Genomic DNA, 19,053 nt, shown 5'->3' with positions numbered 1-19,053 from the left:
TTCTCCCCTAGATATAAGTTCCTTTTAAATTTCAAAGTCTGTACTCCTTTAGCAGTCAAATGCACAAGTAGTTTTTATTTAGCTTTTGTGATCAAAATTCCTGTTTCAAACATTATATTTTGTCATCTTAGTTATTTTTAAAACAAAGCCATAATTTGAGATCTATTTTGGTTTTCTACTTAAAAGAAGACTCAAAACTTAATCTAAATGTTCAGTTCTCCCAATTTAAGTGTGTGCTTTCGTACCAGGATTTGTCCAAATGTGTTCTGATCCTGCAAACTCAGTGGGACTATTCACATGAGAGAGAGTTTGATGGATAAATCTCATTATCACTTTGACAAATCACAAACCTTTGTAGTATTAACCATTTTGTTGGGATTACGGTATTTAGTGTCCAGTTGTGCTTGTGTACCCTAGAGTACTATGAAATGTATTCCATCTGGCCTAGGTAGCCTTTACAATAAAGAATATCAGAGAGTTAAGATCATTTGAAGATCACATTTGGGGAAAGGAGGCAACTATGAAATTTCTCTCCTATCCTATCCTCCTTGTCACTAAGTAAGAAAAGCTGTGTTGGGAGCAAATGGGAGGAATTGGTTCTTTTTGTAGAACTGGAAATGGAAGGAGTAATCAGATATTCCCAATTTTCCACTCAGATTTTCTTTTTGAAATTAGGCTAATTATTTACTCAACTTCCCTTTCCTGGCAGCAAAAAATTGAGGGTAAACATCAATGTGCCAATGAAGACTGAACAGAAGCAGGAGCAGGAAACTACACACAAAAATATAGAGGAGGACAGGAAACTACTGATTCAGGTGGGTTGGATGTTAGTTAGTATGATGAGATCAGCCACATGCCATTGTAGGCAATCTGCGACTGCTAGTACCAAATATCCCCAACTGCTGGAGATAGGACACTAAATGGCTCTGAGTTACTGCAGTGAATTCTTTGAATTCTGGCTGGTGGGACTTGCCCACATACTCAGGATCTAATTGATCACCATATTTGGGGTCAGGAAGGAGTTTTCCCCCAGGTCATATTGGCAGAGACCTGGGGTGGGGGTTTGCCTTCCTCTGCAGCGTGGAGCATGGGTCAGTTGCTGGTTTAACTAGACAAAATGGTGGATTCTTTATAACATGAAGTCTTTAAATCATGATTTGAGGACTTCAGTAACTCAGCCAGAGGTTATGGTCTATTACAGGAGTGGGTGGGTCAGGTCCTGTGGCCTGCGGTATGCAGGAGGTCAGACTAGATGATCACAATGGTACCGTCTGGCCTGAGTCTGAGTATACTGGTCAATGCTTTCATCCCCCTCTTCGTTAGCAGATACAAGCCACTGGTAGAGGCATGATAAAGCTCTAAAGACAGTGTTTCCCAAACAGTGGGTCACAGGAAGGTTCTAGATGAGTTGTGGGCCTGGTGCAGAGGAGAGGCTCCCAAGGGGGAGAGTGAGCCCTCTGCTCAGTGGTGACTCTTGTCCTGTAGGACTGGGCCCAGCTCCAGGTGTTGCCATCTGATGAAATGCTACTCTCCCTAATTTGGCTCAGCCACCCCTCTATTATGACAGAGGAGAGGCTGGGCCAAACCTGAGCGGCTCTGTGACCCCCATATGCTACGTTGCAATCCTATGGTTGCCAACTATCTAATCGCACAAACCCAAACACCATTGCCCCGCCCCTTCTCCAAGACCCCAACCCCCCACCCTCCCTCTGTCACTTGCTCTCCCCCACTCTCTTTCACTGGGCTGGGGGAGGGGGTGCAAGCTTGGGGGGTGGGGCTGAGGGGTTTGGAATGTGGGAGGGGGCTCTGGGCTGAGCCTGGGGCAGGGGGTTGGGGTTGGGCTCTGGGAGGGAGTTTGGGTGCAGGAGGGGATGAGGGGTTGGGCTCTGGGAGGGAGTTTGGGTGCGGGTTCTGGGCAGGAGGTTGGGGTGCGTGGGGTGGCGCTTACCTCGGGCGGCTCCTGAAAGTGACCAGCACACCCCTCTAGCAGCGGCTCCTAGGTGGGGAGGGCAGGGGTCTCCGTGCGCTGCCTCTGCCCGCAGACACTGCCCTCACGGTTCCCATCTGCACTTGAGGTGGGAGTAGTGTGCGGAGACCCCCTGCCCCCCAGGGGCCGCAGGTACGTGCCGTCTGCTTCTGAGAGCGGCGCAGGGCCAGGCTAGGCTAGGCAGGGAGCCTTAGCCCTGCTGTGCCTCTGGACTTTTAGCACCTAAAATCTCCCGGTTTGGCGTCAGTAGCCTCTGGGAGATAGCGTCTGATTCCAGGAGACTCCCGGCTAAACCGGGAGGGTTGGCAACCCTATGTAAGCCCCACAGTGAGGAGCCGGCCCCAGCCCCATGGGACAGGAGTTGCTGCTGTGGTGCACTGAGACAAGGTCATGGTTGCAGTGGAGAGTGCTGCTGTGGGTGGTTGGTGTCCTTGGCTGGGTGAGGAGGAGAAAGATAATAGCCTATGATTTTGCTCCCATCCTCCCCCAACAAATTTGGACCCTGGATGGGTCTCAGAAAGAGACAAAATGGAGTTGGTGGGTTGTCTTAGTGAAAAGTTTGGGAGCCACTGGCTTGATCCAGAATGGCAAATTGTATCTTCCTAAGAAAGTCTGTTTCTACTTTGCTATTTAGGCTGCTATTGTGAGAATTATGAAAATGAGAAAGGTTCTAAAACATCAGCAGTTGCTTGGAGAAGTTCTAACCCAGCTGTCCTCAAGATTCAAACCACGAGTTCCAGTAATTAAGGTATGTGAGAACAGCAGTAATGGATCTAATTTTTTAAACAAGCGTCTGAGTTAATGGACTGATTTTAGAAAGATTAAAGAAATAACAAGTCACCTTTATTCCATTGAATGGTGTTTGTGAGTGGCCTCTTCTAGGCATGGTCAAAAATGTAGAGTAAATTGCCGTAGTTTAAATGGTCCATTATTTATGCCATTTCCCTGCTAAATAGTTTTAATGCTAGTATTCAGGAGAAATATGTATTCAGCATGGTACTTTGCAGCCAAAACTGTTAAAAGCTTATAGTAAGCAACAACAACAAAGTTTTCTTGCTTTTAAAATATCTGCTGCAAAGTGCCTGCCTGGGGTTTGTTTTATGAAATGCACTCCTTGCCTTTCCACGTCTCCCCTACAGAAATGCATTGACATTCTGATTGAGAAGGAGTACTTGGAGCGTGTGGATGGTGAGAAGGACACCTACAGTTACTTGGCTTAGCATTTTTATTAGCAGTTGTCTGACTGTGTGAGACGCTCAGCAAATAGTTATGTGATGGAAAGAATGAAAACAACTGAACTTCATAGCAGCCAGTCTGCTGCCATTTGGACCTCCCTTTTTAATAACTGAGACCAGGACTCCCATCAGCCAGTCTCAGATTTACATCGGAACTGCTCAGGATTGATACATTTCAAGTATGTAAATATGGACACCAATGCCATTTAACCTAATTTAAGAACAGAGAGGAATCAAACCCTTCTCCACTGAGGGTTGCATGCTACTGCATTTAAATCAATACATTGGCTATATGATAAATAGCTGCCCCCACAGGCAGCACTTAGAAATGTCGGCAGCACTTTGAGAGCGAGTCTGAATGGACCTATGTGTAATCTGCTATGAAAAACCATTTGTATAGTGTGTTTCATTTTTTAATGTGATAAATAAAAAAAAATTAAAAGATTTCTTTACAAGTTGCATTTGGTTTTATTGTTTTAAGTTTCACTACTTTCTAAATGTAAATAAAAGGTATAATGATTATGAAAGCTACAATAATTTGTTAGTTTTGCTTTCTTTCCTTTCCCTGTGATTCAAGCAAAACACATCACTAGATTGAAAAATCATTCTGTAGCTGTGGCTTTTTGGGGAGAGGTGTACACTGAATTTTCAAGATAAATACTTGGAAGATGTGCAACAATGTTTTGGCATTTGAGTTTCAGAATTTTTCTCAAAATGGATATAGCATAAGTAGATGAGTTTAGTTTCTGTTGTCAGGTAATATTTTTTGGCCAAGATTAATCATGTCACTTTTATGAATAGTGTGGTAATACATTTTGGATGCACATTCCCACAGACAAAACTATTATTAAATTAGGTACTTAATGGGAATAAATGCTTTAGTTTTGAATCTGGGCATGTGTGTTGGTAACATTTAGCTAAATCTTTTTTTCATATTGGAATAAGTGGACTCTAGCTCTAACATCTACAGCATTGTTTCTTTAAACTTACATAATCTCCTGGCTGTGGAAGCCAAAACCTTGTTTCCTAATGGTGGGAGTTCTGTACTCACTATCTCTACTAATGGAAAATAAATTTTTGCTCTTAGTATGTGTTTCCAAGTCCTCAGTGTGAGCAGAAGCTCCATCTTGATTTTTCGGGTGCACCTTCTGCACTCAGCAATGCAGAGACACCATAGCATTAAACCTTTGTTTTCTTAGCAATACCCAGTGTTTATTATGGGAAGTGAAGAAAGGTGGCTAACAACGATGTGCGAGGAGATTCTTAGCAACTCTGTGTCTTCTAGACTTGAAGCATTTAGTGGGGATAAAACTGTTCTGGTTTTGCTTTGTTGAAAGCACTGCTGCTTTGCCCTAGTGAAGGCTTAATGAAAAAGTGGCAAAAATGACTATACCATATTGAATTGTGCAGAGCTCTTGTTACAAGTGAGCTAAAGGCTTTAAAAACCGTCTTGTGTCACAACCATCTCTGAGTGTGTGCATGCTGCTACTAAGCCTATGTCAACACACTGCAGTCTGCCCTTACAGTAATACAAACCCTGCTATGAAAGTGGTGAATGCCCTTTGTAGTTTAGGAATGTTGTCTCTGGTTATTTTTTAAGTGTTGCATTTTTGACACACTGATTTGTGTGCAAACCATGGAGTGGAAGTATGTGGTGGGTGTTTTGGGTTAGGCTCATTCAAAAATGTTTCTGCAGAACAGTCAGCACTTTAGTCCTCCTTCCAATGGAAAACTAGAAATGGGGGGGGGGGGGAAATGGTTACTGTGAACACACTTTGAAAACTCAGCATACAGAGCAGTGGGGTGGCTTAGTTCAAAGTGCAATTGTTCTGCTATGGCTTACCAAGCTCCTTGTTCAAACTGCAGCCTGTGTAGATCAACTGTGTTCCGATAAATTGGTCATGTAGTTTTTACACAAGGGTAGACAAAGGGATAGGAGGGATAGGAGTGCTCTGGACCAACAAATGGAAGCAGAAGAAAAAAAATCTGGTTAAAGTGAGCTAGCAGATGGATTTATAGCCACTTTCTGAAATGCCCTGTGGAGAACCCAAATTAACAGATCAGCAATTATCCATTTCTGCTAGACCTCCCAAAGTACTGATAAGGGTACAGAGTGGTAACAGATCTGTAGGCTGCATGGCTGCTGTTTTTCCTGAGCCTTTTTTCAGTAATGCGAGATTGATTAATTCTTGGTTTCTGCTGGAGCTTTGAAAAATAGTCGTTCCAGCCAGAGTCCCATGGAAGTTAACATTAGACAACTTGTAGAGTAGTTCGTCTAGCCCTAGGATAATGCGTTGCTGCATTACTTCAGCATGAGGGAATACCACGGGTACTGCTGCCACTGCAGCACTTACCTTCTAGAAGCTAATAGCACCAGTTTGGGAACGCCACAGTGGTGGCTGTCTGTCAGAGAGGTTTATATGGCAGAGGTGTGTAATCAAGGTCACTAATACACAAAAGATCACTGTGGGCTATAAACTGGGGTTTGAGAACTGTGCTCCCATCCGGCATATGACTAGAATACACAGTGTGTAACTTCTTGCAGTAAAATTCATATACTGAGCCCAGCTACTTTGTGAAAGTTTATCCTTGCCCTTGTCTGCAATTTTGAGTGATACAGCTCTGGCAGCTGTTGTGCACCAAAAGCAGACAACTCATGCCAAGGGTTGGTACCACAGATGCCAACTTTTCCATGGTAAATAAGCACCCTGACTTTCACACTAAACCAAAAATCAAGCTACTCCCATTTCAAAACAAGTCAATCCCTAAGAACCCCAACACTCTGACTAGATCCCCCAGGGTGCAGTCTGGGACTGTGGTAGGCCTGCTGATGCTCTCCCCGCCCTTGCTTGCCAGGATCCAGTTAAAAAAAAAAAAAAAAAAAGGCTACAAGCCCAATTTCTGTTTTTTCCCCCACAGGTTTGGCATGTCTGGTTGGCACTAGCAGCTATTGCAACTGAAGGAGGATGAATCTGGGAATTAAAGGACAGAATAAAACATAATATACTGACTAAGGAAGGTCAAAACCAACTATTAAGGTTTCATTTTGAACCTTAGTGAAATGTCAACTTTTGTAGGAAGTTACTGACAAGATCAATATATTTAGATTTAATCAAATCAGCATTTTCCAGTGGAAAACTGTTCCCTTGCAAACTTTCAATCAGTTCTCTATGTACAGCTGAGTTCCATAATGTGTGCTGCCCTGTTTTCAAAGGTATTTTGTTTTGGCAAACTTGATGGCTGTGCAGTAGTAAATCAGCCAGGATCAGGTAGGACTATTATAAAAAAAACAAGCCAATTTAAATCAATCCAATTCAGACTTGCAGGTATTAGTATGCGGAGGCCAATGGGCTCTAGTATACCCTAAAACAGTGGTTCTCATGCCCCTGGGAGTACATCATCTAGACATTTGCCTAGTTTTACAACAGGCTGACAGGACGTGCTTGTTAATGTCCTGTGAGTTTTCTGGGACATAAGTACAACATTCACTCCCAATAAGGACACACACTCCGCCCTGGGAGGCTAAAACATAATCTAAGGCCTGTCTGTTTTGCAGGGACAGCAACCGGAGCTGGTAAAGCTCTGAGTTAAGGCTTTTCTCTATGGCCAAGGTCTCATTGGCATACTTGGTGAGAAACACAGAGAGCCTACGATAAAATTGAGCCAGTCGTCCCACCCCATAGGATGTATCCTTCTGTAATGGGCTCTGGGGTGGCATACAAAGATCTATGCTGCCTAGGGCGGCCAGGGGGCAGTTTAGGGAGGGCACGAAGGGGAGGGGCAAGATATCCTAGATAGCAGCTTCCATACCACCGATGCGGTAGCCACTTATAGGCAGAGGTACCGCAAATATAAAAGGAGTGGCCATTCCCTACCAAGCCATTATAACCGCTACTTCACCTATTTGCTTGTCTGTCATTCAACGATCCGAACCGGGCGGTAGAGTCGGATTTGCCATTAACATAGACAGGGATGGAAGCGTCACTGTCAGGGGATAAATAATACTGACAGGTGCTATTCCCAGCAAACCAGGTGTGATTGCTGGACTTAAACTGTCGATAGCACACCAAACCAGGGGCCACTGGCCGCAACCTAATAGGGGAAGGGATATACGTTGAGTTGGCCTGCGGCTTCCAGGGGTCGTCCCTTAACGCATACTGGGACTCAATGGTACAGTTCTGTGACAAGGGGGTACCCGAGGCATTTTTCCCTCTACTGAACCATTCCCAACAGATATCTGACCAATTCTGGGGAACTACCCTCCAGGGTAACCCTGCAGCATGGTGTGGGATTTGGGAGCATACCCAGCAGTTAGAAAGGTTAAACTCTTGGGCAAAACAAACCTTCAGGGACTCATATGTGTTTGTCTCTAAGTTAGTAGGGATTCCTTTCCATCCCGCATGTGCCTGGGGGGAAACGGGAGTTAACAAGAGGAGTGTCTCTATGGCAAAGAGCACCACTGTGGCAGACCCTAGACCTGAACTCATATTGGGCAGGTGACCCTAGGGCCTAACAATCACAATTCCCCAAATACCCACAAAATAACAATTACCAATAGCAAGCAGATTAAAAACAACAGGGACCAGGCTACCAGGTTAGGCCAGCCCTGGAAGAACTCTGGTTCATATATATAGGCCTAATAACCCCAACAACTTGTTTATATATTACACACTGAAATAGAAGTATAATATTTATTCCAATTGATTTATTTTATAATTGAGAAAGTAAGCAATTTTTCAGTAATAGTGTACTGAGAGACTTGTATTATGATTTTGTGAGCAAATAGTTTTTAAGTGAGGTGCAACTTGGGGCTATGCAAGACAAATTAGACTCCTGAAAGGGGTACGGTAGTCTGGAAAAGTTGAGAGCCACTGCCCTAAAGCACTAGGTCAGAGTGAAAGACTGTTCCATATTTATTCACTTCCAAAGGGAAAAAGTTGTAAGGTAAGCCTGAATTAAGGTTACTTTAGTTCTTAACAGCCTCCACACAAGTGTAGTTTAACTAATACACTTTAAATGCACACCTTTAACTTAGACTAACTTAGCTGAATGTCACTCAAGGCAATTAAGTTGCCCCCACATACAGTTTAGAGAGAGGGTCTGTGCCTGCCCCAATTTGAACTGATTAATTTTCAAGTGGGAAGTCTTTAAGTGAATACCAAGGTTCAGGTACTAACTTGTCCTTACAGCCCCTTGTCTTCCTGCTCCGCTAATGGTGTGAAAGTCCCACACAGAAGGTAAAAAGCAACAAGTGTGATTTTAAGTGCACTGTGTACCCTCAAGAGATTCTTCATATACCAAGTTATTTTAACTACCTAGAACCACCATTATAGCTCAAATAGACTCAAAATGAAGAAGTTCAAGTATCCTTTATTCAAGGTTGAAAAATGTACCACACTGCATTATTGCAAAAGTTCATTGGTACAAAACACTTTGCAGCTGGTGAGAAGGCAATAAAAAGTTGATTTTGAAATTTACTATAAATTACTGTTACAGTACTTTGCAAATTCAGAATTTCAAATTGCATCATTTTTCTAAAATTGCCCACAGTACTAGAAAATTCCTGGAGATAAGGCAGCTGTTCAAAAGTAGAGGTAGCTGGTATCAAGGGATTTCCATTTCTCTTTCAATGCCTACATATTTCAGTGCATCAGCCTGGCTGTATCTGAGGGGGGGAAAAGACATACACCTTTATTCATTTGATATGTATCATGCTGAGCACCATCAGTAACTTCAAGAGGAGTGGGGCTGAGCCTCTCAAAGATATTGGGAACCAATCACATAAAAGGTTGAACACAATTCTGTTGCTTTTGTGCCCTTGCATTTAAGTTGTTGCTCTAGACGAAAACACAGGAACAACCTTGGTGGTGGTGGTAGAGTGCAGTAGTGTTGTGAGAGCCCAATTCAGGTTAAAACAGAGACTTTGGGGGTAGAAATCAGTTGCAGAGGCTTGGGGGAATTTCATTTAACTGGTGATAATGCTTATTTTGGAGCTTTTTAAAAAAAAACAACGTAATTTAAATTTCAGTTGGGGGGAGGAGGAACAATACCACAGAGTTTGCTTTGTGTTAACTGGTATAGAGCTTTGAATATCAACATAATTATCTTGAAATCAAACCAGTTCTCAAGCAGCATTTTTCTCACTTTGCCCATCTGTACATTTTGACTGATGGAAATATTTTGTCTGTACAGCAAAATAATGTTTACTGAAATTTGCCAATAAAAATCTCCCCCTTCCAAGGCTAAGTAGAAATTGAATAAATTAGATGGTCTCTAACCATCAGAGGAGTGAAACAGCCTTGCACTAATTTGATAAATATATAAACAGGACAGATGGTGGGTTGCCTGTCACAGCAGGGGACTGAACTTGATGACCCAGGAAGTTTGTTCCAGTCCTGTGTTCCCATGAATGGCAATCACTGTGGGCCAAATTTTTAAAACTACTCTTAAGTCACTTTTGGATACAGGACTTAGCTGTCGAAATCATTTAGGCTTTGCAACACTAAACAGAGCAATGCCTAACTATCTTTAAAAATCTGGCCCAGTGTGGAGTCAACACTAGACAATGAATGGAGCAGCTGTTTGCTCCACATGTGTGTTTATAGCAGGAGACTTAAGCCTAATCTATACTAGAAAAGCACCAGTGGCACAAATGTTTTATTTTGCTTGGGAATTAAAAAAAAAAAAAAAAAAATCACAAGCACTTTTATGCCAGTATAAAAATGTCTCAATCACCCCTGACAGATTTTACTGGCAAAAGTTCTAGTGTAGATCTGGTCTTTTGTAATTGGCAAACTTGGATACGTTGTTTGGAGAAAAAAATACATAAAGTTCAGCTACTTGTTCCATCCTTGTCTCTTCCGTACATATGGTGATATTCCTCCCTATAAAGCCTGGGCTTCAAGTGTGCAAGGTTCTGACTAATTAGACTGTGCCTCTGAGTTTCAGAGCCAGAAGTGCCCCAAGTGCATTGCTGTCTCTTTCACCAGCAAAATCCCAGCATTTGAGGGATGAAGCCAACTGCTGGCATAAGCAATCTGCTGAGACTCAAAGATGGGATGAAGCCAACTGCTGGCATAAGCAATCTGCTGAGACTCAAAGATGGATTTCAGTAAAAGGTGAGGCATCTAAATACATTATCAAATCTCAGATATTAAAAGTTCAATGTGACAAAAAAATTAGGCTTGGCCACAGTGGCCCTAGAATGAAGATCTTGCTATAATCTACCAACCTGTAGTCAAAAAACAGCTCTTCACCAGTCTGAATGGCTCTCTTAGCAAATATACCTATTCTGTGATCTCCATTAACCATCATAACTGTTTAAAAAAAAAGAGAGAGAAAGTATACGGTCAGGGTCTTAGCTCACATTTGCATGACTTCTTTGTATTTACACATTCTGCCACCACTTAAACATGTATTCAACATTCTACAATAATGATGCTTCATGTATTGTTAGACTAACCCTAGATTTACTTTTTCTGGTATTACCTTTTGCATAGCAGTTGGGATTTACTGAATGGTTTGCAAATCGGATTTTGTTACCCTTGCGTGTTGCATCAACCACAAAATCTAGAAGAGAATGTAAGCAGTTAGAACAGGTTTCCTCTAAAGAGCTTTCTAAGCACATCTGAGAAAATGCTGTACAGCACATATCCTATTTTATGCACCTGCCAGGTTATAACTTTAGTGTGTTCAGCTTCACACGTTAAAGTAATTTTGAAAAACCTTCTCCGATGTTAACTTTTCCTCAGGAAAGGCTAACACGTTGCCATATTAAAATATCATGGCAGCGTAGTTAAACAACATTCTGAACGTCCTAAAATTGATGATTCCACCTGCTGAGAATCTTTACACATTCCACCTCCATGCATCTCCTGCCCAAATGATGTACAATGATGTTTCTAAATTAGATGGATCTCGTCTTTCTTTCCAGGTCTACAAGCTCTTTAAAATATGCTGACCTTTATATAAAAAGCTTCCTTTATGAATTTTTTGCAGCACTTCGGGCTAGATCCACAAAGAACATAAGAAATGGCCGTACCAGGTCAGACCAAAGGTCCATCTAGCCCAGTATCCTGTCTACCGACAGTGGCCAATGCCAGGTACCCCAGAGGGAGTGGACCAACAGGCAATGATCAAGTGAACTCTCTCCTGCCATCCATCTCCATCCTCTGACAAACAGAGGCTAGGGCCACCATACCTTACCCATCCTGGCTAATAGCCATTAATGGACTTAACCACCATGAATTTATCCAGTTCTCTTTTAAACGCTGTTATAGTCCTAACCTTCACAACCTCCTCAGGTAAGGAGTTCCACAAGTTGACTGTGCGCTGCGTGAAGAAGAACTTCCTTGTATTTGTTTTAAACCTGCTGCCTATTAATTTCATTTGGTGACCCCTAGTTCTTGTATTATGGGAATAAGTAAATAACTTTTCCTTATCCACTTTCTCCACATCACTCATGATTTTATATACCTCTATCATATCCCCCCTTAGTCTCCTCTTTTCCAAGCTGAGGAGTCCTAGCCTCTTTAATCTCTCCTCATATGGGAGATTAAAGGGATTTAGGTGTCCCAATGCTCACTGTTGCACTGCCTAACTTAAGCACCACGCTGTCCCGTAGAATCCCCAGTTGATTTTTCAGAAGCCAGCAAGCTGAGCAGGGAGGGGCCTAAGCTAGGCAGTAGGAAATGCTAAAGAAAGAGATGGGGCTTAAGCTCCATCTATCAAAGGTTTTTAGGCACCTGATTCTTGGACAGACCCTTTCACAAAAGACAGCTACAGCGGACTCTACATGCACATGAGGCCCAATGTGGTAGGTATGCCTGGATCAGGCCCCGCAGGTGAGATAGGCAGGAATCACCTACTCTGAGAATCACACCCGGACCCAGAAGTGAACATGGCCACTCAGCAGTGGCAGAACTTAGGTAGTTTTGTTCATGCCACCTGCACAAACTTAGGTGCCTGCTGGGTTAGGTGGCAGCTAAATCGAGGTTTTGAAAATCTTAGTTGTGTCAATTAAAATCGATAGCTAGACATACGTACCATTATTCAGATTGAATAGAAAGCTGCACATGTACTTGTCATATACCTTCCCTCTTCTGTCTGCCTCATCCTGAGAAATAATCTGAAAGAAATATTACATATAAAAAAAGGCCACTTATTTTTCAGCTTGTAATGGAAATAGCCTACAGCCTCAAGCATGTTCCACATCTAAAGCCCATCATAACTGGAATCCTAACTTTTCCCATTCTGGCATGAAGTTTATACGGCAAGTGGAATTAAGACAAGGAAAACTAACACTTCAGCTAAGGCTGACAAGTGGTCTTAGACTATGCTATTCTTTGGGTGGATGCAAAGACGATGACTGCAAGACGAATAAAAGTCTATAGCTGTCATCTTGAAGACATTTCCAATTCAGCCATACAAAGTTACATTAACTAGGGCTCTCTTATTTAGTAGCCCAAAACAGCACTATCAGTTCAGCCTATAAGGAAGACATATTTTATAATTCTGTTTCTCTAAAGATATATAAACTTAACATTAAAAAAAAAATCAAAACCCAATTTTATTTAGTAAGTTTTTTCAATTCAACCCATTTAAAAATAATTTTGAAATAGACAATTTATGTTAAAGCTTAAGCTTATAATCATTTAAATTAAATACATAAAATAATATTAAGCAGTACATGTTTGCTGCCACATTTTAAGAAAGGTGAAACCACTGAACTGGTAGAAGTCACTGGCTAAGCATCTGGAACCAATTTGTTGAAGTGCTAAACCAATAGCCTCTTCTACAGGTTCAGAGAGAATATTTTCTTTGATTCAGTTTATTCAACTAGTTCATTCACAGTTGAAAAAGCAGGAAAGCTTGTTTTCCTCTTCCAATCTATGAATAAAAACTAAGTGTGAGGATGAGATCTACTAGTTCTGAAATCTTAAAGGTCATGGCGACCAGAAACAATCAGTACAATTCACTAACAGATAATTACTTCCTTTAATAAATCAGTTTTAACTACAAAACATGTTTTGATAAACTGCTGGTAATTTTTTTCCTCTTACATATCCAGCACACTTTTAAGATTTTTTTAAAATTAAATAAAACTATGTAAAGCTGCTTTTGTGCATTTTTAATCAAATCTGAAAATAGAGCTTGATATAAAAGTTAATTAATTATCTAGTAAAGAAGAAATGCATCTTCACCATTTTCTAAAAATAAACATTAAAAATCTAAATGCAAGTTAAGCTACGTAACTGCTTAAATAAATATGTACAGCTATAGTGTTTTCTCCTGGTTAGTAAAAAGAAGCACCAAATTTAGTGTAAAGACTACTTAGTCGCAAATCAACATGTTTAATAGTTACCAACCAATAAGGATCAACCTTTCACTTGGAAAATAACTAACGTACAAATGCACAACATGATTTAATCATACTGTGATTGAAAATGACAATATAAGTTGCTTTGATTTAAATCAATTCACTCTGTACAGGACACTCACTTCTGGGCCTTAGTTCTCCCTTTCACACAGCCTGATATCTACATTTGGGGCAGGTGAGAGGGCAGTCTTGCCTACTGAATCTTGGCAGCGTCTTATGCTGGCAGTCAAATGATTTTGCAAGAAACTCCAGATGTGCTTTAACTGGGACTGCTCTTTAGATCAGTGTTTCTCAAACTGTGGGTTGGGACCCCAAAGTGGGTCAGGACTGTTCTAACAGGGTCACCAGGGCTGGCATTAGACCTGGTGGGGCCTGGGATCGAAGCCCAAGCCCGAGGCATCAGCCCCAGGGGGCGGGGCTCAGGTTACAGGCCCCCTGCCAGGGGCTGAAGCCCTTGGGCTTTGGTCCCCCTGCCCACAGTGGCGGGGCTCTGGTGGGCTCAGGCTTTGGGTCCCCCATCCTGGGGTCATGTAGTAATTTTGTTGTTAGAAGCGGGTCGTGGTGCAATGAAGTTTGAGAAACCCTGCTTTAGATCCATCCTCTCTTCCAGCCTCATCCTCACAGGCACCCAAAAGTCATGAAAAAATCTTGCCAGTGGAAAAATAGCATCTACTACTATGCATAGCTGAATCCATGGTTGATACTGCTAGGGAAGCTTTTATTCTCTTGGCAATGCCAAGACCTTGAAACCTGCTGTGAATTATTGTATAACATTCCTTTATTCCACAAAAGGGTACTAAATCTACAAACAAGCTAGTTCCCAAGCCTGGAGACATTATTTAACCAATTTTGCTTTATAATTAGTCAAGGTCACAAACTGATACATCACTGAAGAAAGTGACCGTGAATATTTTAGTGAGACATCCATGAATAAAAAACAAATTTCTTACTCTTTTGCCAACGTACAGCTGTAACGATTAAAACATACATTTGAAGCAGTGGTTTTCAACCTGTGGTCCTTTGGACTATTTAAGATTTCCTAAGAGGTCCACACCTCCATTTGAAATTTTTGAGGGGTCCGCAAATGAAAAAAGGTTGAAAACCACTGACTTGAAAGGTACTATCTTTCCTTACCTCACCACAGTACTCAGAGATGAATTCATTCTTCTGTACGGGATCTTTGATGAAAATTCCCCAGCCTGCCACATCTGAAGGTGCCAACAACAAATGCTAGAGAAGGGGAGAAACAAGAAACGTATCATCTGACTTGGGTTTTCTGGAATGTTCAGCTTAAATGATAAACATACATAGTCACTAACATTTGGGAAGGGAGGGTGGGGGGGAAGAAGGTGCACATAAAGGAGACCAGATACAGTGCTAATGAAACAAACATTCCAGGGTAGAAGTGGCCATGGGGTAGAAATTGTTTGGTTACAAATCCAAGTAACAAGACACATGCAAAACTGTATCTGTCTGTACTAAAGGCCTCCAGATCAGAATATTAAAAAAAACTTGGTAAATTAAAAGCAGCAAAGAGTCCTGTGGCACCTTATAGACTAAAGACGTATTGGAGCATGAGCTTTCGTGGGTGAATACCCACTTCTTCGGATGCATGTTTAAAGGTAGCTTGTTTAAAGGTGCCACAGGACTCTTTGCTGCTTTTAAAAAGATCCAGACTAACATGGCTACCCCTTTGATACTTGGTAAATTAAGAGATTTTTAAGACTGCAAAAGTCTGCTTGTACAACTGCAATATTTACCACTTTAATATTAATCTGATTATGGAAACCATGAACTAGTGCTTTAAAATGCATATTTTTTTCAACCTACAAGAGGTGATGCTCAGCTTAAGTTTACATATTTTGCACACAAGTTAGTATTGAAGAAAACAGTAGATGTTCCATTCCATAGTGGCACAAGTTGCATAATGAGCTGTACAAAGAGGAGTAAAGTAGCACATAACTCTGAATGGCAAAGTAGGTGGAAACCATTTTCCCTTTCAGGCTAGTCTCTCTTTTTGTTGGCCACAAAAACCACAGCAGAGTCCAAACTCCAGTGCACTGGAGATTTTTTGGCATGAAAACAATATTAGGCACCCCCCTTATTGTTCACATGATGTAAAAAGGCAAAACCAGTGGCGATGGGAAGGCGTGTGTGTAGAAAGGTAAGCATACACACCTTTTTGGATCCCCTCTGAATGCTGCAGTTCTTGCAAGAAACATTTTTGCTGTCCCAGTGATCGGCTGCTCCACATGTCAGACAGAGGTCTGGATCACATTCACGTACAGCCAGATAGCATGGACACTGCTTAGTGTTGCACTGTGCTTTGCAGCGGCATCCAGGAAACCTGTTTTGGCCTTTAAAGAGAAAAGAAAAACAAATAAGTAAACATGAAAAAAGAATCTCAGTTTATGTCCTAAAGTTTAGCAAAAATAAATTGATTCCTTGCTCCAGATGTCTCAATTCCCCAATACTTAAGGTTAATACAAAGTGAACAGGGTCAGGCAGGGTAGGACTACGCAGCCTGCAGCTGTGAGCCTCCCACCCAGGTTGACAGACTCAGGCTAGTGCTCTAAAAATAGCTATGTAGACAGCACTTTGACATTGCAGCTTGGGCTCTGAAGCCTTTTTTTTTGGGGGGGGGGAGGGGGAGGAGGGGGTTCCCCACAGTCTGAGCTCCAGCCTCAGCCACAACCTCCAAGTACTATCTATATAGCTATTTTTGGAGCACTAGCCTGAGCCAGTTGACCTAGGCCAGGAGGCTCATTACCATAGGCTGAGTAGACATACCCTAAGAGTATTTTCTCTGCAGTCTTTTACTGAATGAAGCAGTGCTCACCATATGCACTAGTTTTGAAACTGTTCCTTTAAACAGAGGCATGGGAAGTTTCTTTACACAGGCCTTATATTCAAGAATAACCAACTCACTGCTCCTTAATGGTGTGTGTACGCCCTTGTTTCTTACCTTAGAAATATCAGTAAGGCAAAGTGTTTTTTTTTTTCTGGTTTTGTTGGAGGACCACTTGGAGGCAGAGTATTTATTTTGAGCTTTTAACTCCCTACTTGAATGGGTGAGGGTGCTGAATTTATAATAAAGACTCTATTCAAAGTGTAATTAGCCATTAAAGTTAAACAGGAGTTAAGACAACCAAAGAAATGTGAACAGACTAACTAAAAAGCACTTTCACTCCTTTCTTGTAATGTCATCATTTATGGTTCTGGTCACCTAGACATAACCTGAAATAATGCTTTAAAAAAAAAAAGGGGGGGGGGGAGGGCACGAGAGAAAGAAAAAACCTCTCTGAAAACCTTCCAGGCCTTCTTTAAATGGCAAAAAAACAGCAAAAAATGGCACAAGCCCATTTTTTTGCCCTTTGTAGGCCTTTTATTTAATATCAGCAGTAAATCTGTGTCTACAAATGAAACTAGTCTACAAAAAGACACTCAATTGCAGATGCCTTCCAAAATTACTTACATTCTGAGCTGCACTGACAAAACTTCTCACAAAAGTTCTGAGCAATTACACAAGGACATGAGCTGTCACAAGGCTGACGAGGATGATCACATGGCTGGTAGTTGTAAACATGATTAGATGACCCATCTGAATAAAAATAGTAATAATTTGAAAAGATTAAGAATGAAAGAACTTTAACTTTGTTTAACCAAAAATTTCAAATGGGAAGTCCCGTCTTAAAATTCACTTAAACAAAAAAGGCCTATCAAACCTACTCTTCTCAAAGTATTAATAATAGAAAAGTACACGAAACAAAAATTGTGGCATTAACAAGATGCATGTTAACTTAATTACTGAGTTGCTTGCTTGCTGTTGCACCTCACCCCTCATATTACTAATCTGTAGTGTATTTAGAACCTAAGAGCTCGTCTACAATGGGAATTGAGGAGCAGAACTATAGCTGTATAATATTACTAGCATAGGCACCGACTGCATGGATGCTCCAGGGGTGGAGCAACCACGGAAAAAAATTAGCAGGTGCTTAGCACCCACCAGCAGCCAAGCTCCTCTTCCTCCCCCTACTCCTGCCAATCTGTGGCCCCCCACCGATCAACCCCCCTCCCTCCCTCCCAGCACCCCTGGGATGCCTTGGAACAGCTGTTCAGCAGCATGCAGGAGGAGTTGGGAGGGGGAGGAGCGGGGACGGGGCACGCTCCTGGGCAGAAAGAGCTGAGTAGGGGTGGAGCAAGGGGTGAAGAGGTGGGGCCTGGGGCGGAGCAGGGGTTGAGCGCTCCCATGGAAAATTAGAAGCCTGTGAAAACTATAGCTCTGTATGTGGGCAACCTGTGGGCCACATGCAGCCCATCAGAGTAATCTGCTGGCGAGCCACCAGACAGACAGTTTGTTTACATTTGCACACCGCCCGCAGCTCCTAGTGGCCACAGTTCACCATTCCCGGCCACTGGGAGCTGCAGGAAGTGGCGCGGGCCACAGGGATGTGCTGGCTGCCGCTTCCCGCAGCTCCCATTGGCCGGGAACAGCAAACTGGCCATTGGGAGCTGCGGGCAGCCATGCAAATGTAAGCAAACTGTTGGGCAGTCTGCCAGCGGATTACCCTGATGGGCCGTGTGTGGCCCACAGGCTGCCCCCACTGATCTAAACTAAGGTCATTTTTATTCCACAAGAGGAATTATACTGCTTAGCAATACCCATACAATTATACCGCTATATTTCTGCTGGTCAATTTCCCTGTGATGATAAGCCCTAGGCTCTTGAAGGCAGGAATCTTGTCTTTTGCTTTATCTGTAGAGCGGCTAATAGACTTTGGGTGATATATAAATTAATATCTGCCTTCAATCCACTAGCACTTATGCTGGTTTAGGTGTAGTTGTATAATATTATATCTGTTTCAGTTTACAACCAAGCAGCAAAAAAAAAAAAAAAAAATCCACCTCTGAACAGAAGATTATTCTTTAATCAAAGTCTCTCCCATCCCCACAAATATCTAGAGCATTTTTCAAAATAAAAAACCCACACAAATGCAGCTCATCACAATAAGAGTTGTGCTGTGTTATTTGCACTATAACAAGGCCTGCCCAAAGTGTTATGAATTCATTGCCTCCTTCCTATTTAGTTTTATTTTCTTTTAAAATATGCAAAGCTTTTCTGAACAATGTGGAATATCCTCTGTCCCTGCTATATCAGTAATGTATGGTTACTATTCTTCAGTCTCCTTGTGACCCTCGACTCCCCATGAAAAGTATAAAATGGCCTAACATCATTCAGAAAACATTAGTAGGATCTTAAAAATTCAGGACATAAAGTTGAATGGAAAGATGCTAACCCTTTTTCAGCTGTATCTTTCTGCAATGAGCAGCCCACAACCTGCAAAAACACAAAACAAACACAAGAAGGTTGACAGGAACTCCTCCTGTACTGGGCTGGGGAATGTAGCTGCAGTTCTAGGTACCTACATCATTTAACTGGGAAAGTCTTCTGT

General features: G+C 42.0%; 2 protein-coding genes across 6 annotated transcripts in view; one reads left to right on the top strand and one right to left on the bottom strand.

Moving 5' to 3' along the window:
* Window positions 1–3,722, top strand: part of CUL1 (cullin 1) — an 85,383-nt gene extending 81,661 nt beyond the window's left edge. The window contains exons 20-22 of the mRNA XM_065397955.1: window positions 710–815; window positions 2,622–2,735; window positions 3,127–3,722. Coding sequence (XP_065254027.1) covers window positions 710–815; window positions 2,622–2,735; window positions 3,127–3,207 — 301 coding nt within the window. The 3' untranslated portion in view covers window positions 3,208–3,722. The remainder of the gene's footprint in view (window positions 1–709; window positions 816–2,621; window positions 2,736–3,126) is intronic.
* Window positions 3,723–8,806: 5,084 nt separating this feature from the next.
* EZH2 (enhancer of zeste 2 polycomb repressive complex 2 subunit) overlaps window positions 8,807–19,053 on the bottom strand; it is a 48,700-nt gene continuing 38,453 nt past the window's right edge. For 4 of the 5 annotated variants that reach the window (XM_065398042.1, XM_065398043.1, XM_065398045.1 and 1 more), the window contains 8 exons: window positions 18,898–18,938; window positions 17,076–17,201; window positions 15,779–15,957; window positions 14,735–14,830; window positions 12,268–12,349; window positions 10,711–10,791; window positions 10,454–10,538; window positions 8,807–8,887 (listed from right to left, as the gene is read on the bottom strand). In XM_065398042.1, the coding sequence (XP_065254114.1) occupies window positions 8,827–8,887; window positions 10,454–10,538; window positions 10,711–10,791; window positions 12,268–12,349; window positions 14,735–14,830; window positions 15,779–15,957; window positions 17,076–17,201; window positions 18,898–18,938 (751 nt within the window). In that variant the 3' untranslated portion in view covers window positions 8,807–8,826. The remainder of the gene's footprint in view (window positions 8,888–10,453; window positions 10,539–10,710; window positions 10,792–12,267; window positions 12,350–14,734; window positions 14,831–15,778; window positions 15,958–17,075; window positions 17,202–18,897; window positions 18,939–19,053) is intronic. The other variant, XM_065398046.1, reaches the window with a different exon arrangement.

Source organism: Emys orbicularis, chromosome 2, assembly GCF_028017835.1.
Source record: "Emys orbicularis isolate rEmyOrb1 chromosome 2, rEmyOrb1.hap1, whole genome shotgun sequence".
Taxonomy (NCBI): Eukaryota; Metazoa; Chordata; order Testudines; family Emydidae; genus Emys; species Emys orbicularis.
Note: the sequence above shows the minus strand (reverse complement) of the source record. Positions and strands in the feature narration are given on the sequence as shown.